Source organism: Trachinotus anak, unplaced genomic scaffold (genome assembly GCF_046630095.1).
Source record: "Trachinotus anak isolate AG129_WGS33_773 ecotype Australia unplaced genomic scaffold, CSIRO_AGI_Tana_v1 ptg000021l, whole genome shotgun sequence".
Taxonomy (NCBI): domain Eukaryota; kingdom Metazoa; phylum Chordata; class Actinopteri; order Carangiformes; family Carangidae; genus Trachinotus; species Trachinotus anak.
In genome coordinates, this window is record NW_027273872.1 from 17,088,181 (window position 1) to 17,111,286 (window position 23,106).

The 23,106-nt window shown below is 40.4% G+C and overlaps 3 protein-coding genes across 6 annotated transcripts; 2 read left to right on the plus strand and 1 right to left on the minus strand.

Annotated features, from left to right (window-relative positions):
* Window positions 1-786: 786 nt before the first annotated feature.
* Window positions 787-11,077, plus strand: LOC139606095 (alpha-1A adrenergic receptor-like). The gene is made up of 2 exons (XM_071458118.1): window positions 787-2,004; window positions 9,838-11,077. Exons 1-2 carry the CDS (start codon window positions 1,032-1,034, stop codon window positions 10,401-10,403), a joined length of 1,539 nt encoding a protein of 512 aa, XP_071314219.1. The 5' UTR covers window positions 787-1,031; the 3' UTR covers window positions 10,404-11,077.
* A 2,093-nt stretch (window positions 11,078-13,170) lies between these two features.
* Window positions 13,171-19,187, minus strand: LOC139606264 (NACHT, LRR and PYD domains-containing protein 1 homolog). 4 transcript variants are annotated; one of them, XM_071458338.1, is made up of 11 exons: window positions 19,047-19,187; window positions 18,148-18,192; window positions 17,722-17,893; window positions 17,481-17,540; window positions 17,265-17,322; window positions 16,758-16,941; window positions 16,263-16,513; window positions 16,038-16,163; window positions 15,322-15,385; window positions 15,133-15,171; window positions 13,171-14,262 (listed from the first exon to the last, which is right to left on the minus strand). In XM_071458338.1, exons 6-11 carry the CDS (start codon window positions 16,846-16,848, stop codon window positions 13,988-13,990), a joined length of 846 nt encoding a protein of 281 aa, XP_071314439.1. In that variant the 5' UTR covers window positions 16,849-16,941; window positions 17,265-17,322; window positions 17,481-17,540; window positions 17,722-17,893; window positions 18,148-18,192; window positions 19,047-19,187; the 3' UTR covers window positions 13,171-13,987. The 4 variants fall into 4 exon arrangements, with proteins under 4 accessions (XP_071314439.1, XP_071314440.1, XP_071314441.1 ...); XM_071458339.1 differs by having other exon boundaries at window positions 17,201-17,322; XM_071458340.1 differs by having other exon boundaries at window positions 16,758-17,322.
* Window positions 19,188-21,813: 2,626 nt separating this feature from the next.
* On the plus strand, window positions 21,814-22,802 carry LOC139606171 (gastrotropin-like). Its single transcript, XM_071458204.1, has 4 exons — window positions 21,814-21,971; window positions 22,076-22,236; window positions 22,358-22,447; window positions 22,545-22,802. Exons 1-4 carry the CDS (start codon window positions 21,905-21,907, stop codon window positions 22,602-22,604), a joined length of 378 nt encoding a protein of 125 aa, XP_071314305.1. The 5' UTR covers window positions 21,814-21,904; the 3' UTR covers window positions 22,605-22,802.
* The last annotated feature ends 304 nt before the right edge of the window (window positions 22,803-23,106 follow it).

Consider the following 23,106-nt stretch of genomic DNA (forward strand, 5'->3'; position numbering starts at 1 on the left):
AGAGGATGTTTTTTCTTGCATTTGTCCTCCATCAATGTCACATCACGAGAGGCCAAAAAGCTCTTAAACAGGAGGAACCTCAGTTCTAGGAATGTGGATGTGTCTGAACTCAGCCCAATAAATCAGTCACTGCTCACTAACTGAGCTCACATCCAAAATGAGATTACTTTGAGGAACTCCTGTGCTTTACCAAAATAGGAATCTATTCCACCAGAAATACCTGGAGAGGGGACTGTGTGTGATTTTGTTAACTACTTTTAACCTTAATCAATTTGGCCTTTTCGGCTTAACCTTTTAAGCAGCCTGCCTGAACATATTATTTATATTGTTAAATATGTTCAAGGGCCACTCATAGAGGAAACTGGGTAAATCTTATTTCAAACTCTATTTACACTGGAACATACAGTATATGGCAAAGCATACCTTGAATCAAAGTTTATATATTTTATATATTTTTTTAAATGTTATATTTTTTCAAAACATGTCTCTTTTAGGAACCCCAATCTAAAAAATGTAAATGCATTTAGCACAAAAGTCTCTTCTTTAGCCTAGAATTGTCCAGTTGAGCACCCTCCCACAGCGAGGAAAACAAATACAAGGCACCAAAGAGGCAAATCTCCACCTCATCCCAGAAAAGTTGTGTTAAATGACACAAACATATTTTATGCCTTTTCTGTGGAGTCATGTCATGTGCGCTTCACAGACTTGTGTTTAGGTATGTTTGGTCAGTATATGCCAGAGCTGCGTGCGGTGGAGAGGAGGCAGGGGATATCTGCTGCCCCCCTCACTTCTCCACTGAGCCCTCAGGAGAGTGGAGGGAGGACTGCATGGGGACTGTTCGGCTGCTCAGTGAACGGTTTTCTCAGACAAAACATCTCAGCACTGATTTGGAGAAGAACCTGCAGACGCGCGGTTAAAACAATGCGGACTTGGGCCATGTAGACGAAGTTTATTTGTGTTTAGTAAAGCTCTTTCGTGAGTTGCAGTCTCAAGTCATCTGAAGCCTGCTATGGAGGACCTCTTGATTCAAAATGAGTCTGAGCACTGACAATGTCACGAAATTTTGGAAAAATGGTTCCTCGGAACTCGACGGGACTCCGGGCGCGTCTTCCCAGGTCAACTTCACCAACAGCTCCAGGGGAAACCACACGGAGCCCAGCGAGGTGGACCTCACCCGAGCCATCCCGCTCGGCTTGGTGCTGGGGGCTTTCATCGTGTTCGCCATCGCGGGCAACATCCTCGTCATCCTCTCGGTTGTGTGCAACAGGCACCTGCGGACCCCGACGAACTACTTTATCATCAACCTGGCCATCGCTGACCTGCTGCTGGGCACCACGGTGCTGCCGGTGTCCGCCACTCTGGAGATCCTAGACTACTGGGTGTTCGGAAGGATCTTCTGTGACATCTGGGCGGCGGTGGATGTGCTGTGCTGCACCGCGTCCATCATGAGCCTGTGCGTAATATCCATCGACCGCTACATTGGAGTGAGCCACCCGCTACAGTATCCGGGCATCGTGACGGAGAAGCGGGCTCTGCTGGCCATGCTCGGGGTGTGGGTGCTGTCGGTGGTCATCTCCATCGGTCCTCTGCTCGGGTGGAAGCAGCCGCCGTCGCCGGACGACACGGTGTGCCCCATCACCGAGGAGCCGTTTTACGCGCTCTTCTCCTCCCTCGGCTCCTTTTACATCCCTCTTGTCGTCATATTGGCCATGTACTGCCGCGTTTACATAGTCGCCAAACGAACCACTAAGAACCTGGAGGCAGGTGTGATGCGTGAGAGGATGAACTCCAGCGAGCTGACCCTCAGGATCCACAAGGGATCTCAGGTGCAGGAGGAGCCCGCCAGTTCAGGGACAGGCAAGGGCCGAGCGCACCAAGCGAGAAGTTCCCTCACGGTGAAACTTCTGAAATTCTCCCGGGAGAAGAAAGCAGCTAAAACTTTGGGAGTAGTGGTCGGCATGTTTACGCTTTGTTGGCTGCCCTTCTTTCTCGCCTTACCCATAGGTAGGTTCAGTGGGTCAGTTCATGCTGTGGTCTGCTACACTGTCATAAATTAAAAATATGTTTTTATATACAAAAACACAATCCTCTGTCCAATTAAAAAAAATTCCATAGCATTCAATTAGTTAATGAGACTTGCAGAAACAATATTACAGTCACCTAAATGTCAGTGGGAAGTTAAACGGTGGCTGTTAAAGACTGCTGCAGGCCTTGTAAATCATATCCAGAGCTGGCACTGGGAGAGTCTCCTGGGTAGCATTTTCTACACTGAATTGTCACCAAAGGTAAGAGTGGGCTTTGATATACTGGAGTGGTTATTTCATACTGCAGGAATAAAAATAACACCGCTCATATACTATTGTAGAATTTAATCTATATTATGCAGTGGGAGTGGAGCAATATTATTTCTCTGACTTTACAGCCACAGTATGTGTAATCAAGTTAGTTTGCATCATATTTTGATCATATAGACAGTTATTCACCATTTACTGTGTAAAGCCAAAGTAATACTGACTTTGTAGTTTTTAAGTTCAGGGCCCATAATAAGGGATAAAAACATGTTTTTAGGAGTCTGAAGAGGAATTCTTCACAAGCATGTCCTAACATTATTGGTGCTATCTTTGCATTATTCCCTGAGTCTCAGTTAATCTCTTTTGATGTAACAAATACACTCCTTGTGTGTGTCAAGTGGAGAGTATGTGGCCTCCCTCTGCTCTGGTCAATAATGTCAGAGGCCCATGGGGCCTGTCCAGGCTCCCTGATGCCTGAGGCTGGCAAGAATTCAGCATCCCACTGACATGGCTGTTTAAAAAATGCAGAGGAAATTAAACAATGTATTCTGTGGCAAAATGCACATCACATGCTGTGTGAGCAGGTTAAGAAAACATGAAGTCTTTATTTAGTGATGAAGTTAGGACAAAAGGGCTTACTGCAGAGTCTGGACTACAAGCATGGCTGCCATGATTCAGATCACGGTTTGCCTGATTCCCTGATTGCCAGGATCCCATGTGGCACTTTGGGCTGTGACTGTAAATGAATGTGAGCGTGTGTTTGTGCCTTTGTGTGCATGCATTTCTAGTGGTCATATGGGAATGTGTTAATGCCCCTGGCTTTAAGCTAAAGCTCATCACATCCTCACATGGACACACTCATATCAGTACCTGGGGTAGGATCACTATGCAGTGTCACATAGCAGGGATTAGTTGCTTTGAGGTATTCTCAGTGAGATACCAAAAGCACGTAACAAATGCAATTTTCTATAGTCCAGATTTACAGAGACTTCAGAGAGCAGAGTTGGGGGGGGGGGGTTCAGAAGGGGGCTGTTTATGTAACACTAATCAACAATCTGCCAAGAAACCTCCCGAGGGTATGTTTTCTGCAGAATCTCTGGTGTAGCATACTGATACATTGTGACAAAGCACCAGTGCAACCTTATTCTATGCTCATTTTCAACTTGCCTCAGAGGTACATGAAAGAAAAGCACACACACAAGTTTAACAGTTGTCTGACAGGGAGCACAATGCCACTACTATACATCCACGATGCCAAAGCAGGACACTGAAACGGCTCTCTTCCTCAACACTAAAGGCTCTTCGGTTTCCAGAGGGGGAGTTGTGGGGAAACATTGTTGTTTCTTACTTTAAGTTTATGTCCCTGCTCACTGGTGTGAATCACTTCTGAACTTAAATACTAGAAGTCTGATAGGGCAGCGGCACTCGCCTCATGTTGTTCCTGTAGTATTCATTAGCCTCCACCCACAGAGTGGGATTTCCTGTCTCACACTTGTTATTACCCTGCTCCTTCCTCTGCATACTGCCACTAATATGTAATGTATGTGGGAGTTTCTTGTTGGCGCTGTGTGTGTGCGCTGGTGACGGTGGGTGGCACATATTTATGTGTTTATGCACGTGTATGTAAGGACGTTCATGTATGTTTTGAGTGATTGTGTCAGTGGGGCTGCTTCTGTCTCCTCGGTCACCACTGGGATTCTGCCAGCAAGAGCCACTCTGACCTCTGGCTCCAAGTTATGCAGCTTAAAAAAACACATGAACTCGCTCCATCACAATCATCCCTCTCACCAACCTGATTCAGGTTCTGTAAATACCTTGTTTTTGTTTTTGTACATAAATGGCAAGCATGTGGCCCCCACTCCGACAGTTTGAGTTATTCGTTTTCAGGTTGTGAATTATTGTGTCTCCTTTTAGGCCTTTAACTTGGAGCAAAGTAAGGTATACAGACTCCAGCACTATAAACAGTACATCAAAGTTTTTAAGTTAGTGTTATTCCAGGCAAGCCTCCTCCGAGAAAAAGCATCCTAAAATTTCACACACACTCAGTGAGTGCTGTCGAGCTTGGCTTGTTTGTCAGTACAGGTGACATATCTAAACTTTAAGTTGTTTCATAACACATTCTTGTATCACATTATGAAAAAAATGACACCATAAAAACTTAATTACAGTAATAAACAGCAACTAGTGCAGACATTGACCAAAAAAAGTCTTTTTAAGAGGTAAAACCTTCCAGACAACCACAAACTTTCTTTTCATTGATACTCTTTTGAGTTTATAACTGCACCTGTCTCACAAGCAGGTCTCTATTAAAACAGGATGTTGAGCAGTAGGGTGGAAAATATAAAACATAGCAGAATGCTGTAGGTGACAGATTTGTCAGCAATGAAATATTTTGACATACCTTTTACACCTTTTATACTGTCTGTTGCTATTTTATTTCTTTCACTGTGTGTTGGAAGGTGTTCTTGGGTGCCTTCAAAATTGTATATAGGCCTATCACACAAGTGGATTTTGTTCTATACGCTCACTGAGCAGTTAAATATTGTTCAGTTTGCCTAGATCACAAAATTTCCGGTCATAGAATATATTGTGTGTTGAGTGACACGGAAACACTGTATGTTTGGTGACTAAGCACATTCACATTTATTTTATAAGATAGAGTAGTCAAAAAATGGTAACTTCAAAGAAACACACGAACAAGCGGAAAATGAGTAAATAGAATCTGAATAAGCAAATATAAATAATACCGTAAATAAATAAATAGAAGGATACACACATGCAGTCTACATATATTTAGGGCTTCAACTAAATAACTAATTTTCATGATCTAAAATCAATGCATCAGAACAGCAAATACACTATAAACTAAAATGTGAATGTGTGCACCTCATATATGTTATGAGGTGCACACATTCACAGTATCTCATCCAAAGACATCAGCACATTAGGTGTTTATTGTTTTCTAAATTGGCCAATTAATCGTTTGGTCTCTCTATCTATTACTGTCATGTAAGACAAGGAAAAGCGCAGTGGAACCAGTCAGTGTTTGGCACGGTGTGGAGAAACATGGAGACCACTGCAGAGTCAATGGAAGAATTTGTCTTTATGTAGGTGTTTGAATGAGCTGTTCTTTTGTTCTCATCTCCCAACTGAGCCGAAGAGAAATCAGTAGTCCTCGGGGGATACACGTGTTATTTTGCTGCACACATTTTCCTGCAGCTCTTTAACACGCAGCACAGGCACTAATGTCCTGTGAACGGCTCCCATTTAGCAACTGGTGCAAGCAGTGCGCTCAAATGTGAGAGAACACAACACTTGGAGGTGTTAAGCAACTGTTTCCGTGTATATTGTTTGTGTTTTTGGAAGAGATATTGTGTTTGTGTGCATGTGTGCATCTCACACCTGTGCCTATGGCACATTTGCTTTTTTGTTACACTGAGCTGGCCGGCCCTTGTGCTCCGGGGGTAATTGAAATGGTTTTTGAAGGGGAAGAATAATGAGAGTGCTAAGTGTCAAAGCGATGGAGAAGAAAGGAAGTGGCAGAGCTGAGCTGGAGGGGCCACGGGGCAGCGGGGGTGACCACAAGGGTCCCTGGGATGTCAAGCCAATTTTCCAAAAATAGCTTCATGCTATGGTTTCATTGAAAGCAATCTGCAAGGCCAATAACACTTCTGTCCTTTTAGATCAAGACACATTAATCATATCATGAGTGTGTTATGAAATGGTATGGGTGAGTTTTGGAGAGCAGATTGTGTGTGTGTGTGTGTGTGTGTGTGTGTGTGTGTGTATGAGTGTGTGTGTGTGTGTGTGTGTGTGTGTGTGTATGAGTGTGTGTGCTCTTCATGGCACAGAGTAGGCATCGCTTCTTCCGATTAGTGAGAATAACAGGATGCCTTGTTTTGTTGAGATGTTCCTGTGTTCCATAGTGAGATGTGTGTGCGTGTGCCTGTCCTCAGGAAAGAGGTGCAAACATTTCTTTAGCAGAAGGGGTGAGACTACCAACAATAACCCTCCCACAGTTGTCTATTGTCTTACCCTGTCTATTGTCTAAGCCTCTCGCATCCTCTGCTGTTTATACTATAGCCTTTCAACATAAACACTCTTCAAGGGATAAAAATGGAGCACATTCACGCACAATTTAAACATACAAACATGAACCATATCTGGCTACAGGAAGGTGTGTTGTCACTCTGATTATCTACACTTTTATCCTGTGCTTGTAGCTGCTGGCAATGTCCCACCTTTTGGTCTCTGTAGGGCCTCCAGATGTTTAGAGGCAAGTGTGTGGGCCCTTACAAGAGCAGCTTCACACTCACCATATGTATAGTTTTGGCTGGACCGCAACTGACTGACTGACTGATTGAGTGATACAGTTCCACCACTGGTCAGCCAAATGCTAAGTGACTGAGTTTCTCCATTGACAGTTTCTATTAGGGGGGCGTTTACAGTCTGTAGTATTGGCAACTTGGGCATTTGTGCATGTGTCACTAGATTTAGATTTTTTTCTGAAAAAGCACCTAGTGACAAATCTAGTGACTTTTTGGACAAACCTTGGCTACTTAGAAGAGAAATGCCAACTAAGGCCCTCTCTGTCTACTCTGTTCAGTGAGTGGCAGAGAGGCAGACGGAGGCTATGTGCTGTGTAAGAGGCAAAATAAGAAACTGTTCCTTCTAACTCTCTCTACAGTACATATAGCCAAAATCACAGCCCAGTCTTTGTCTTTAACTTGTGTGTTTGGTGATTTTGGCAGACAACGTTGCAGTTATAAAATCAGGATTTTAGCAGTGCATTGCAGCAACTTGTAAATTGCAGATTGAAGTTAACATGTAGCCTTAATGGCCCGTTTTTCAGTCACTTTTTCAAACATGTTCCATTGTTGGACAACAGAAACAGAAAAACATAGCAAACAGGACACAGTGACATCAGTTGTTTACAGCAGTTCCACAACAGTTTTCAACTATATCTTCAATTTCAGACATTGACCATACGTGGTCCAGCCATCTACTAGATTTTGTTTCTTAAGCCCCTCAACTCCTGACTAAGCTCTGTCCTACACAAGCTTTCATCACTAATAACACTAAAGACTAATAACATCAGTGTGTTATGTGAATAAAAAAATAGATGCTTATAAATTTGTCATAGCACAAAGCATGAGAGATGAAATGATTACTGCAAAAATGCCAAATATTCTCGAGAGTTTTGGTGCCTTTCCCTCTTACATAATTGTAACTATAAAAAATGTTGGGTTTTTGACTGTCAGTTCAAACGTGCAATTTTGGGTAAACTTTGACAGACATTTTTCACTATTTTTAAAACTGTAATTGACAAAATAATCAACAAATCAATCACTGTTGAAAATAATTGTTAGTTGCAGTTTTGCAGCACACAGCAAAGAAATACTTATTGAAGCTTGAAGAAACAGAACTTGGCATCTTGGTATCCCATCATCACACAGCTTCCTACTCTTGAGCATTATTATTACATTACTATGAGCCATATACAATATACTATTACTCCTATTATCTAATGTTGAAATGTTGATGAATCAGTCAGAACAGAAACTCAATCGACTTATTAGGTCAATATAGTTTTTGTCATTATATCAGGGAAAAATATAAAACACTTCAGTTCGATAGGAATAAGATTTTTTTTTTTTATGAACATGTGTTGAAGGCAGTTATCATTATTTTCAACCAGTTATTATCAAAGCCAGACAAAGAGTAACACGCTGAGAGACACAGATGGCGTTTTAAGTTTTACATTTTTAATCCCACCTTACTCTGCATCCCAGTCACAGGCATAACTCACACAGTTATGTAATCACATTAAAGTGGCTGTTCAGAAGCGAAAATAGCATGTGAAAATGCCAGCCTCTAAGAAGAGACCCATTCATCTACAGTACAGGGGGCCAAGACACATTCAGACAACAATCTCTAGTTCCATCTCAGTCTGGTAGCCGGAGCGCACGCACACACACACACGCACACATACACACACACAAATTGTACTGCTGTCATTTATGAGACACTGAGTTGCATGAAAGCGGAAAGTGATATTTCTTCATATTTCTTCGAAAACTTTCAGCCACCAAGTTAAACAGATGACTGGACTGGAGAGTGTGTGTGTGTGTGTGTGTGTGTGTGTGCATGTGTGTGTGTGTATGTGTGTGTGTGTGAGTGTGTGTGTGTTTTCTCTGGATCCTGAATGGAAAAATAGACCTGTGACGTTAACTTTCCATAGTTGCAGGTATGCAGACAGTTTGTAGCATCAAACTGAAACAGTGTGAGATGTTTTTGATTATTTTCAACTAATCAAATGGACCCAATTCCCTCCTGCCTGCAAGATTTTCATGTACCATATACTGTTTAAAATGATTGAAAGAGCTGTTGATCTGATATTCATGAAGAAGCCGAGGTGTCTATCTGCCTATAATATCTTACCAGAGGTAATTTCACACTTGGAATCCTGAGATTATAGCGCATCCTCAGTCTCTCCAGGAATCAGATATTCATTTAAGATTGTGGGTTGGTTTAAAGTTTTACTCACATCTGCACGCACACACAAACACGGTCTTTCTTTCTTTCGCACTAATCTCACACTTGCTGTGCTTATTAATTCCCTGTTTTTATCCTCAGGCTTCCCCCTCTCACCTCATTAGCTTGTAAGATATTCTTCCTCTATTTAAGCTTGGCCACAGTGGGAGAAAAAGCACCACAAGGGGAGATTAATGCAATTTAGCGAGTGCAGGCTAAACACCCCCATTAGCATACTTGACAAACCTGCTTCAAAATCTTTTGCAATGTAGTCATTTCCGCCATTAGGATTGTCTCTAACTGTGAAAAAAAGTTTTGTTGAGTCTTACTAATACACACATTTGCACAGACAACTTCACATACTGTAGATATAGACTAATTGTTCTAAACCAACAACACCACTTGACACTACATGCAGGTGCAAAAAAGGGAAGGCTTGTTGAGGTAACACAGCCTCCATACCCTCCATAACCTCTCAGAGAATAGGCTGCCATTTCATTTCATCTGAATTGTCTAAGCTTTTCTCAAAGCAGTACATCTCCCCCACAGTGTATTTATCTAAAAAGGAATTTAGGGTCATCCCACTCTCTCTCCCCCTGTCTTGTTATGAAAGTGCTTCAAATGAACTGTAACAGGGCAGCGACAATTGTTTTTGAAAAGGAAGCACTTCATCTGCTTGTGAAGATCCTCTTAAGTGCAAGGTCTTCTTTTAATGTGAAACAATGTGTGGCGCTGTCTACTCTGGTCTTTTATTCTGTTGCTCTACAGTCTGTCTGCACGGGGTCGCAGACTGTAGGGCTCGATGTTTTTCTCAATCAATGCTGCCACCTACTGGGCAAAGTGGACAGGATCAACACATCCAAACACCAAACTGTCAGTCACCATTAGTAGCTGGGATGCACTGTTTCTCAAAATGTTTCATTTAAGGGGTTAAACTTTCTGTACAAAGCCATTAGCCACTAGTGATTGATTGCAATATTTCAATTTTCCTTCTCTATTCTGCTGTCTCCAGGCTCTTTCAATGCCAACCTGCGCCCACCTGATCTCCTCTTCAAAGTGATCTTCTGGCTGGGCTACTTCAACAGTTGTCTGAACCCCATCATCTACCCCTGCTACAATCGTGAGTTCAAGCTGGCCTTCATTCGCATCCTGAGATGCCAGTGTCACCAGCGTAAACGTCCCGGCTGGAGTTCATACAATTACCGCTCCTCTAACTTCAGCTCCTCTGGACACTCACGCAAAGGCTCTGCAGATCACAACTCCAGCTGCTTGAACGGCAGCCAGCGTACCCTGCCGTCTTCTGCCAGTCCGAGCCCCAGCTACCTGAGCAAGGGTCTCCCACCTTGCCCTGAGGGAGAAACATTATATATCTGGGGTGCAACCACCCCAACCCCCTCCTCCCCCAATCTGCTGCCTGGCAGCCCTGCAGACTTCCAGCAGAGAGCTCTGAGAGGGGAGGCAAGAGGAGAGAAACCTGCTGAGGAGACTACTGGTGGTATTTTCTCTTTCTCCTTTGGGAAGAACAGAGACAAGGGAGGGTTCAACAAAGACAGCATCGTGCCTGAGGACAAGGTGTGACTGTTGAGTCTTACTGAGCTGTGACTTGTTCATTCCTCATGGGTCACCAACAGAGTGTGGATGTAGGATTTCACACAGGTTTGCTGCATTCACTGTACATGGTCCCATGATCATTCATCAGTCAGTGGATTGTCATTCTCATCAGTGGTCAGTGTAAGGTGAAGTATTGACTATGCTGCTGTGTCACAGGTATTTTGTCCTATTTTACTGTGTCTTTGGTTGACAAGGACGGGGAGGTTTCTGTCAATGGACAGTAATGGGTTGAAGACAGCTAATCAAAATCTCTGTTGGGACTGACACCAGTGCATGCATTTTAATTATACGAAAATGAAATTCAAAGGAAAAAGGACATAATTTCAGAGAACAACTGTATCCAACAAAACCTCCCCTCATCCCTTTCAGTTAAAAATCTGTGTCTGCCCTGTAAAAAGACTAAACATGACAAAAAAACCTGACTCCTGTAAAATGTGTGGTAAGACAAATGATCACCTTTCTGTTGCAGTCACTTGATATTTTCATGGTATGTTGTGGAAATAAAGTATAACCTGGTTTATCTGCTGTGCGCACAATCATCAGATATCATCTTATTTGTATGTTTGATGTTCAAAAAGTTCTGAATTGATATTAGAAATGTGATTGATACATGAATAAACATAGAACATTGGATGTGAAAAGAACTTGCACCATTATATCTTTGGTGTTAATTTCAATATCGTTAAAAGTATGTTACTTTTTGAAAGGAGGCAGATGTCCTGAGTGAAGAGACAGACACAGTTTGATGTAACAACTAGGATCAAATATTATTAATTGATTGGTTTAGTGGACCGACTGGAAGACCTGAACAGATTCTCTGGTGGGATGGTGGTGTATGAGACTCCAGATCAGAAGATAATGTGTTGAAATCATGTCAGGGTTTGCTTGGTCATCAGCAGCCTGCCTGGTGCGTTTAAGTCTGGAAATTATGCATGTAATATCCATACTGTCTAGCTATTTCATGATACAATATCTTTACTACTTTATAATAATACATACCCCTAATTTTACACAAGCACAGTGCTCTACTCTTTAAATAAACAGTGGCTGCAATAGATTTTTCAAGGACCTACACTGGACTTGAATCAGATAGTGTTTTGAAAGCGTTGGTAAGGTCTGAGCTCATTTATGGACCTGTTAAAAGGACTGTGTCTGTGGTGCAACAGTAGCACGTCTGCCTTTACATCAGAAGGTCCAGGTAACCATTTCCACCAGTGCTTGGTTTGTTGGTTAATTTGCTGACCAGCCTATTTTACTGTAAAACAGACTATAGTGCAATGGAAGTGTGCCTGACTCCAGATCAGGAGGTTGTGAGTTCAAATCATATCAGGGTCAAATAGTTTACATGCTGGGTGATGTAAAAAGAACTTGCACTGGTATCATAAGTGTTAATGTGAGTGATGATAAAAGAGCAGCAGCGGATGTTACATGTTTAAATACATACATCCTGAGTGAAGAGATGGGCACAGCTTTGAGGATCTGAGGACAGATAAAATATTAGACTGTTTAAAGGAGTATTTCCAGCGAGCATTGATGAATAATTAAATAATAGTTAATTGCTCATGTGGACCTTCAATCACAGGTCCAGCCATAAGACATCTAAATGTATATACCCACCTGTTCACTTACCCTGCCAGTCTCTTCCAGCTGTGTTGAGCAGGAGCACAGAGCAGGAGATTCAAACCTGTATGGCCACGTTTCATGTCCCCTGTGCCTTTGCAACCTCAACCATCTGATTCTTCATTCCAGTGGGTTTCACACTGTTAGCCTATTGGAAACTTTTCATGGCAGACCTGAAACAAGCAAGGTGGATCCATACTACTATAATAGGCAGCTACAGGTGACCCGAGCCCCATGAAGCCTGAAAGATGCTCTCCGAGGAGGAAGAGAAAGGCAGCTAAAACGGTGGGTCTGAACATGGGGAGCTTCCTGTTCTGTTGGTTTCCTTTCTTCTGTGCGAACATGGTCCATCCTCTGAAGGGCTTCAAGTATCAGCCCCCTGGTCCTGGAGGCCTCCTTGTGGCTTTGTTATGCTAACTCCTCTCTGAACCCCTTCCTTTGTGCCTTTTTTTAACAAGAACTATCATCACGTGTTTGCAGCCATGTTAGACTGTGGGATTCTGAGTGGGAAGTTCGGAGAAGATTTTGATTCCTCACACAAATACATACTGTTGTTATCTTGGAGACAAGATGATCATTGTGTATTAGCCTGATAATGCAAGCCAGTTTATTCATTGTTGGGAGGGTTATTTTGTTTTGTTTTATCATAACCAATCAGTAGCATCTTTCATTAGATGCTCCCATCCTGGAAGAAGCCAAAGTCTGTTCCAATACTACTTATGTTATAAATTTGTAGTCTCAGGCCCAAGCCAGGAAAACCCTGATGACACCTTTGGTAAGTTCATTTCAGAGTCACATTATACAACTTGTTTCTTATGTTGAGTAGTACTCCTTACAAGGATGAAACTGATCTTTATGTTGATTACAAAACACAAGACCTTAATATCAGTGATGGTCCCCTTTCACATTCTTCTTACAACTTCTAGATATATTTATCTCATCCATCTCCAATCTCACTATATTTCTTGAATGTAGGTATGTGGCAGATTTCATTTCTTTCAGTGACTAAGTTGAGGAGGAGCAACCCATTTTACCCCTCTTTCTTTATTTCTTTCTTTCTTTCTTTAGTGAAATGTCTGTAATCCCAGTGATACTTCAGGAGACTAAAACATAGTGCCATGCATGACATTTTTTATTGCAAAACAAGTGTCAGGTAAATATTACAAATTACAAAAATTACAAATAAAAATCATGTAAATACATTGCACACACACATACACAAAAATGTTCCCCTGCACTTAATTCATGTTAATTAAGTGTTTACTTTGAGTTGAGTAAACATATTAACAATGAAAATGTTGTTCATGCTTTAGTCACAGCTGTGAATATCGTAGGGAAACAAACTAAACATGCTGACAATGAGCACACAGACACAGAGAGACAAACAAAGAGAGAAGAAACAGAGAAAAGACAGAGAAACAAAAACACATTCATTCATTCAGACATTGATAAAGAACATACATGTAATCCAGGCAGCATTAAGTTTCCTTTAAAATGTATTTGCCAAAACAAATTAGTTGTATATAAACATGTTGTATGTAAACATTTTCGAATTATTACACCTAACTAACCTAATTACAACTAAGTAAAAGCTGAACTATCAAATATGTATCACCTACATATTTGTATATAAAAGGTAACTTTAAGACAAGTGATTTTTTATGAATGTACGTTGGTGCATTCGTAGTAAAACTGTTTTACACTATATATAGTGATGGTTAGTAGCAAGAGTAGCTCTAGTAATTCACTTAGACCATGTCTGATGCCTGATATGGACTCAAAGTAAACAAGGAGTGTCTTTATTCTGTCCACAATCCTCCTTGAACACTGCACCAAACACCAAAATACAGCATCACTATTCAATATTATATTTCTCTGTGCAAAAGCAGAATAAATGTCCCTCACGCTCTGCTGAAACAGACCTTACCTGGCTAAACAGGTAACTCAGAGGACTGACTCAGCTCGCCATAAAGTGTTTGGTCTCTGTGTTTAAGGTGAGAAATCATCTTCCACCGGGCTTTGCTTCCTTTGTTCTTCACTGTGTCGATGAGGCAGCATGCCTTGTCTTCCCTGGTTCTGTTCTCTTGAAGTATTGCCTCTTTCTCCCCATCATTCAAGACACGATAATCCAAAAGGTCATCTCTCAGCTGACTAATAATTACGACGCCCACCTTCCTCACAAAGTTACCCCTCATTCTGAAAAGCTCTGTGTCACAAAGAAAAAAAGAGGGGGGGGAATGAAACAACTCATATTCTGGCCTCTCACAACATTCTGGCAGTTTGTGGTGCACAGACATTAAAAACATTTAGTCACACTAAAGTTAGTTAAATAGTTAAATGTGTCAAAAGTTGGGTGTGTATTCCTGTGAAAGTCCAGTATTCACTTTAAATTAATGCTATATACTACAACCACTACTACTACTACTACTACTGCTATTACTACTATTATTTTTATTAATAATAGTAATAATAATAATAATAATGATAATGATAACAAGGCTTGTCTTTAACTTCTTTGACTTATTTGAAATTTTTGACTTAAAACAGTACACCACCAATTTGAGGACAAAAAAGGACAGTTTAAAAATATCAAAGTAGATAAAGCAGAACCAGAGATATATTTTTTTAGTCCACGCATTCTTCTTTCTTGTCAAAACCTGGTGCCAACCTTAATACATTCAGGTGTGTTATGCTACAGAGGGTTCGGTAAGCTCACTACTTTCTAACTCCAAACACTGACGCTGACATCACTTAAGGCAAGTCATCAGGTTTCACAAAGCTCTGGAGCCCCAAAGGGCTTTACCCAGCTTTTTCTCATACACCTGGAAACAGACAGATGTGTAAAATCCCCACTCTTCCCCTTTAACTGGTGCATCTTATGGTTTTAACTAGCTAACTAACTAATAATGTAAATTATGACAATATATTAATGTTCCTTTAACTTCAGTTCCAACATATTAACCATACAAAAACAATGAAAGGCTTTGTACGCTGTATGTGAAAGATCTATAGCAGATCTCAGGACACAACAAACAAGTTCTCCAAAATGCTAATCATATATACAGCTGTGACTTACCGTCCACCAGCCGTACATCAGCAGCGCCTAGATAGTCACCTGAAATAAAATGCAGAAAAACAAAATATGGATATTAGGCTGAGTTAGTGGTTTCATGTCTTGCATTCATAACTTAAGATAACAACACAGCATGGGTGATACGTAAATAGCATAAATAGTCAATCTTAATATCATTTTATCACCACTTACCGTTTCCAATTGCACGTCCAAACTGGTCCAGATTTGTTTCTGAGTGTGAGAGTGAAGTGACCGTCTGGATGGTCAATGAACATTTCGTAGAAATTTAGGTCACAGCTTTCATATTTGAGTTTTAATGTAAAAATTGTATCCATTTCAGTTATGTCAACAGCTGCAGTAAATAAGCGAGGAAGCCATTGTTCTGTTTCAATGATACTTAACAGGTGATGGCTGCTGCTGGTAGTTTGGCATTTTGTTAACAGGTGTCTGTCTAATTCCTGTTCTGGCTGCTGCAAAAGATTCTCACTGACATATTTTCCAAACTACTGTTTTAACCAAAGACTGCTGAATTATAACTGCAGCCATGTTTGCTTGTTTTTATGTTAATGTCCTCCTGATCTGAAATATTTATTTATTTTTATCCTGAAGAAACCAATTTAGAGAGATAACAAATGATCTTGACATAACAGGCCAAAAATAATTAGCACCGACAACTCCTCTTGGCAATATGGTCTTTGAAAAATAGATATTACAGAATATGTCTTAACCATATCTTCAGAGCCAATGGCTGTATTACAGTAATTTATATTTGTGATGATGATTAAAAAGCTTTATTTTTTTGTTTTTACCATTAACAACCTGAGCCTGTGTCGCATATGTACAGTTTTCTCATTCTGCATCATCTGGCCTGAGATTATATAATAGGTGAAAGAAAGTTCAAACCGTACCTGAGGGTCAACTGCACTGTCCAGATCAGCTGTGAGGATGAAAAGGCCGTGCATTTTCAGGGACTTCTCTGGGTATGGCTTTGGGATCATTGTGTATCCACAGGGCAATTCCTCCTCTTTTATTTTCTGTAGGGAAAAATACATTTTGCCCAATGTTACAGAAGCCAACTTAGTTTTGTGTTTTCAAATATGATTCAATGTGGTGACAGAAGGATGAACAATAACCTCTTTTAGAGCAGAATCACAGGGGATCAAATAGACATGTGGAGTGAGGAATTCTTTGTTGGTCTTAAATATTAACATTATACAGTTAATTTTCACAGGAAAGCCCATTCTCATCAGGAGAGAATCCTCTTGGAGAGAAAACTGGCTGGGATGACTTGACATGAGCTGGTGTGACCTCAGTTGTTCCACAACATCTCCACTGGCACTTTTGTGTAGGACTGCAAACTTGTCTAAAACTGCAGGGTTGTCATCTACACAAGAGACAAGTGCGACAGACATTATTATGAGGGAGATATGATATTCTGATGTAATGTTTGTGTGTTGCCTTTGTGTTGAGTTCATTGTGTGACCTGTTGTTCAAGTTAAGAGTGTTATCAATCTGACATTTATGCAAGTGATGAGACTCTGCAAGGACACTGTCCCTGCCGGGTGGCGTTGACCATGACTGAAGTTAGTGATGTTGTGTTTTTTCATTATGATATGATGTCTGCTCACCTGTGCAGATCCAGTGTGGCATATACACTTCATCTAACTTTCCAGAAATGACTGTGATGTCCACGAGAGGACCTCCTAGCATGTATTGCATGATTTGCAGTCTCTCCTTGTGTTCTTCCCAAGAGCCAAAGCGGTACTTGAAGCTGACCTTCTCCTTACAAAGTGTCCTGCTTCAGACTGTAGGCTGATTAATGGAAAGGAAAACAAGTACTGTAAGTTTGGGTCTCCATAGCACTTAAAGCACTGCAAGACAAACAGAAATGGAAAAAAAGTCTGCTATGTTTTATCTGCTGTGAAATGTAGCATTACCGTAAGTGTAATAATGTACTGGTACTAATGCCTACAGCGCTCAAGAAGATCTTAGTTTTCCTTCAGTGAAAATTGCTAAGATTTTGTTTCCATTATTCCTGTTTGCTGTGAAGTACTTTTGAGGATATTTTTACCTGTAAGTTGAAGCATCCTTAGCATCCACACACGTTATTTCAGGGTCAAGTTTAATCCACTCACCCTCAGCATTACTACTCCCAACTGCCATTGGTGGATTCAAGGGTGACATGTTCTGAAACTGGTTAAAAGGCTAATTTACAATAGATTCACTATATACCGTTTTTTTAAACAGTAGTACAATATTTTCTGTAGTGGCAGGAGTCTCAAAATTAAGATACAAGATAGATTCAATCCACAGTTCACTAAGAATGTTTAAATAGCTAAGTATCTACTCACTTTGTCCTCCATCTTGGAGGTTTCAGAACTTTTCGGGAGATGCATACACCATAATGCAATCTGAAATGTTCAAGGTCATATCAGTCTGTTTTACTAGTTGGCTTATGGAAAAAAAACACAGTTTGAAGTACATAATTCAGCCTCACATTGGCGTACACTAAAAAAAGGCATGCACTAAGAAGCAATTTACACAAAAAGCCCAAAGTGAAAGCCGTGTGTTTATGGGTCTGTGTCGATGTACTTGATAAGATGTGACTCATGTTTCTCCAGGATGTTGTAGAAGATCTCTTTGTCTTTGACTCTCCCAGCTCTCCACAGCCGATCAAAGATCTCCCCAGCTCCTTGCAAAATTGGGGTAATGTCCATCACCCCATTGATAAGCAGATCTCTATATTCATATAGAAAATGCTCTTCTGAGGAAAGAAGAAAAGAAAAATACTCATTTGAGGATAAGATTCATAACAAAATACTTTACGTATTTCTTTCCATATTGTGTTTAGCTGGTTTATTAATTCGTCATGCATTACATTAGACAAATGAGGTGTGTATCACATTAAAGCACTTTAAAATGCATGCGGACCCCAGACCAGGAAGACTTGCAGTAGCTAACAGAAATAAAATAAAACAATCAGTACAATAGTGCCTCGGAGAACAAAAAAAAACTTACTGTCACTGGAAGCAGACATGACGGATTGTGCACCTGCCTTCGTGACTGAAAAAAAAAAAAAAGAAGACACGATGTTACGTCAGGATTTTTAAAATCGTTCGACTAAGCTAAATAATTATGAGCTAAGCTACAGATCTTCTTCCTGTGAAGATTGTCAAATAATCTCTTCAAATAAGATTTATATATATTATAGATGTATATATGAAATAGAAAAAATTAATTTGCTTGTGTCACAAAACTACCATAACCAGAGTAACCAGTGTGATGGGGAAAAACAACAACTCTGAGACAGGGGGTGTTGCAGGTCAAATAAAGATAGAAGAAGAAATAAAAATTGTAGTAATACTACTGCTTGCCCCTGAATATCAGGAGAGCTGAATCCAGTCCAGTACTGTTTACCCCTTGTTTTTTACCAATACATTTGCATTTTTGATTTTAAGAATATGAAATTTAGCCAATGAAATTAAAAGACTTGTGAAGCAGAGCTAAGAATCTGATTTTGTGTTATCATCTAAGATGCCAAACAGTGCATGCTCCTAAAATAACACTGAATTAAATAAGGCGCTTGACAAATCTCAGAAAAGGGTACATTTTTTATGTTATTTTAATTGATCATCGGGAGCACACAGACATCAGTTAGGCTATAAATCAAGATTATAATCAGTGTCTAGCAGTGACGTCACGGCTTGAAAGCGAAAGTTAGGAAAGTTACGTTCAAATGTTTCAGTTTTTTAGGTGTTAGTTTTTCTGCCGTGTAAGTAATAGCCGCTTGATTTGGTTAACTGTTTAATGACGCCAATTATATGCAAGTAATCTCAAAGGTTAGGCCCAAATGTTCTGTTTAGTTTTTACAATATCTGCTTAAAATGCATTTTGCATCAAATGGTGTAAAGACGTACCCAGCTGCTGTGCTTGGTCGTTATAGAGGTTGTTGTAGTTATAGAGGTAGTGGTTATTTTCACAACCACTGGCACAGCTCAGTGTAGGCTGACATCAGTCTGACAGTCTGTGGTCTTTGCTGGGTCTCCGCCATCCGCGACGCTGTCAGGCACTGGCTCCACATCCGTGTCCCTGTCGCTGCTGCAGCCGCAGGACTGAGTCCTCGGCCCCAGGCTCCCCAGAGTCTTTTCTCAAGCAAGTTTTATGGTTTCTCAGGCCTTTTCTCAACAACTGAAATTTCCCAGAGTATACTTGTGCCTCTTAATGGTCCCCATATACAAGACAGCAAGCGCAGATGGGCAGAAGAAGAGGTCAGGGGCTGGTGTGTGGTGAGTTCCACCCACAGACTGTATGTGAAATGGGCGTAGACTCCAGGGGTCTGGAAAACGAAGCCACCTCAGGCAATACCACTCAAGAACTCTGGCTCCCATTCAAAAAACGTCAACTTCTCTCATGAAATACTTATACTATAACTAATATATAACTAATACTTTTTGCTTTGGGGGTTATTTTTTTGGGGGGGAGGGGGGGGGATCCTTTTTGATTGACATCCCTGGTCTGGCGTGATTGACTAGCAGATCCATGCTAGGCCTCATCAGATTGATATAATCCAATTTAATTTTTGGAGTTTAGAAGCAAAGTGATTTGCAGAGAAACACCACATTGTCCCACCTCATATATGTGGTATAATTTTTTTTTATATATATATATATATATATATATACACTGTACACATTTGTGTGGTTTATTTCTGCACAAATTCATCAGCTCAAATTAAATTCTACATGCTTCTGAATGCTACATAAAGCGTTGCGCATTTTTTTGAGTATTTGTGGTGATATTTATTTAATATAGGCTAAAATATAAAAGGTAACAGACTTGTAATGACTAACAATATCTGTATGGTCACAGCGGGTTCTTCAGCTTTGTGTTAGAGAGGCTTCACTGAAACAACTTAGGACTCTCATTCTTTATGTCTGTTATGTAGTCCCACTGTGTCCCTGAGCTTGTGCCGGACAAACACAAAGGCAGCTGAACAGAGTATGGTGTTGTCAGCAGGCTTCAGTAATGTCTGACACATTAAAAAGAAGCTCTAAATCTTTAGCTTTCTAGCAATAACTAGTTATTTCATACAATCATTGTGTGTCAGTAGCTATATATCCATTTCAGCTGATGTAAATCACTTTAATCAGATGTGATGACAAATATAAGCAGTCATGGTCTTTGTGGGGCCCTTGGAGAGGTGTGACTGTGATGAAGTCATCGAAAGAGATGCAAAGGATTCATCAAATTGTGTTATCCACCTTATATTTTGGGCTGTGTTAGTCTATCAGTGTGGCTGTCATACATATAACATTCATCTTGGCTAAAAAAAAAATTTCTAACACTTACCTGGCCTGAGGAAGGAAGGGATGTAATGAAACCTGCATCCACGTTAACTTTTGGAATCAAATGGTTCATTATATATAGTCTATAGACTATTTGGACCATTTTGTCTTGAAATGTTTAATTTGAGACTTTTTAATTATGACCTAATATCTATCTAGCATTACCTGGCAGCTGTAATCAGCAGTGTATCCGCCACTTATCAGAAAGGACACATCAAATAAATCTGAGTTAATAAGAATAATCTTCTATAACGCTCTGACATGTTGACCAAAAATGTCAAGAGCAGAAAAGAGCTCTCCTTCATAAAATGTTCAGATGATCAAGACCTCGGATAAAATATCATTTAGGCTATAAAACCGACAAAGAACTTTGCATTGTTTTCAGTGTTTTGCCTGAGAAATTATTATAATATCAACGTAGATCAGCTGTGCATGGGCATGGATTCCTCGGCGGGCAGGCAGAACTCGGCACAACACCGACCCACTTCACAACGCCCACCTTGTTCCACAGGCCACATCCGGGACACTGCTGCAAGCCCATACAAGTTAAGTTGCACCTCTTACTGTTATGATAATGTGTTAGACATTTAAGGTAGTAAAGCTTTAACTCTGTTTTTATTTTGTTTGTGACAGTGCAAAAAAAAAAGGGACATTTCACTCATTTTGCTCATGTAGACCAGGTCCAGATCAAAAACCACTAGCTTACACTCAGACCTGTCAAATCTGGACTAGATTATCCCAGAGATCAAATAACAGATTAATCATGAAAATAATCAGCAGAATACCCAATGATGATGATGATGATAATCAGAAGTTGCAGCCCTATGCAAGACTGACAGAAAGGAGAACTCAATGGCTCAAGCACATACTGTAATTTAACACTGGTGGTGATGGTGTACTGGTTGAGGTTTGTTTGCTACTCATATAGTTTTGGTCTGTGGTCAGTTAATTCAGGCAGTTTATTAAATACCCTACCTACAGCTGCTAACGTCAGCATGGATGGTTATTTCCTCATTTAAAGTTGGTATTCAGCGCTGAACCTCAGAGATAGACAGAAAAGATTGCAAAAAGCGGAAAATACCAACATGAACTCTACTAAAGGGTGTCGGTAGACAACCTTTATTTTATGTTCTGAGACTTTTACGACACCAAACATGCCCAAACCTGCAAACCAAACACATCACAGAAGTCCTGGAAAAACCTGATACTACAAGGAATAGAAAAATACCTGGGATTTTTTCCACATTAGAATACTGTAGCTTAACACAATGTGACAAATTGTCTGACATTTCTGATGCACATGGGGGCGACACATGGTGAAGTACAGTATGTGTGATAGGAAAGGAAGAGGCAGGTTTGGCAGCCATTCAAAAAAGGCCACTCCCCTCTTTTTTATTAAACTCCTTCCTTAACTCCTTTCTTTCACCATCATGGCTTTCACTGGGAAATATGAGCTGGAGAGTCAGGAGAACTATGAGGCGTTTCTGGAAGCAATTGGTATTAGGATTTTTCTTTTAAGCCACACATGGATAAATGTGAGCTGTCATTCATTTAAACTTTGTTGAATTTCTTTATTTGGAATTTCACCTGCTCTGTTACAGGGCTTATCAATGCCAAGACAGACCACAAAGTGGTAACAGAGGTTCTACAGGATGGGAACAGCTTCACCTGGACACAGACCATCCCCAACTGGACCTGGTCCAATAAGTTCACCGTTGGCCAGGAATGTGAGCTGGCGACAATGATGGGCTCCAAATTCAAGGTGGGTTCATAACAGGCACCAGGAAATCAGCCGCAACTTGTCGTAAAGCTTTCATGTAATTAAACTCACTACACATTTCTACACATTTCCCTCTGTGACCTTTCGTCCTTGTGACCTTCAGGCCCCTGTCACTATGGAAGGCGGCAGGATTTCAATACAATTTCCTCAGTACCACTTCACAGCAGAGATCATTGAAGATAAGCTTATAATGGTGAGAGAAGTTACCCCATAATACCTAATATAACACTGGTAACCTAAATATCAGTGGCAGTTTGTTACATTTTCATTTTCCACACCATGTTCTTCAGAATTGCATAACTCCAGGAGAGAAGGGTGTGACTTTCAAGAGAGTCAGCAAGCGGATCTAATGCTGCGAGACTCAACATGCTTCAATGGAAGAGAGGTGAAAATGCTTCCCCCAGGTACTGAAGCAAGAACAATAACTTGACCATCTTCAGAGGAGCAAGCTAGGCTACGCTATGTACTGTATTTCTACATGGATGAACTAATTCACCTGCAACCGTTTTCATGTTTGATCCAATAAAAATGACATAGATAAAAACCTGTTCTTCTGAGCAGAAGTGAATTTTTTATTTACTTGTTTTAACCCATTGATATTGCATTAATGATACATCTGTCTGTGTACTGTGTACAACTGTTTTCTTCAGTTTTTCTACTTATTTGGCAGTTTTAAAGGAGAATGTGAATGTAATTACATTGTTCTTCCCATATGTGGTTTAGATTGCAATACTGATTCAGGTAGTTTGACAAAAAGACAAAAAGAAAAAGGATTCAAAATGCCAAAATGTCTTACTGACATAAAAAGAAAAAAACTTTCAAACATGCTTTATATGCCATAATAGTTAAAAT

What these genes read in the sequence shown, in the direction of transcription:
- LOC139606095 (XM_071458118.1), top strand. Translation starts at nt 1,032, where the DNA reads ATGAGTCTGAGCACTGACAATGTCACGAAATTTTGGAAAAATGGTTCC. An exon ending in CTTTCTCGCCTTACCCATAG is followed by an intron (nt 2,005 to 9,837) that starts GTAGGTTCAGTG and finishes TGCTGTCTCCAG; the next exon opens with GCTCTTTCAATGCCAACCTG.
- LOC139606264 (XM_071458338.1), bottom strand. Translation starts at nt 16,848, where the DNA reads ATGCAATACATGCTAGGAGGTCCTCTCGTGGACATCACAGTCATTTCT. An exon ending in TGGACGTGCAATTGGAAACG is followed by an intron (nt 15,172 to 15,321) that starts GTAAGTGGTGAT and finishes ATTTTATTTCAG; the next exon opens with GTGACTATCTAGGCGCTGCT. An exon ending in TGATGTACGGCTGGTGGACG is followed by an intron (nt 14,263 to 15,132) that starts GTAAGTCACAGC and finishes TTTGTGACACAG; the next exon opens with AGCTTTTCAGAATGAGGGGT.
- LOC139606171 (XM_071458204.1), top strand. Translation starts at nt 21,905, where the DNA reads ATGGCTTTCACTGGGAAATATGAGCTGGAGAGTCAGGAGAACTATGAG. An exon ending in GGCGTTTCTGGAAGCAATTG is followed by an intron (nt 21,972 to 22,075) that starts GTATTAGGATTT and finishes GCTCTGTTACAG; the next exon opens with GGCTTATCAATGCCAAGACA. An exon ending in TGATGGGCTCCAAATTCAAG is followed by an intron (nt 22,237 to 22,357) that starts GTGGGTTCATAA and finishes TGTGACCTTCAG; the next exon opens with GCCCCTGTCACTATGGAAGG.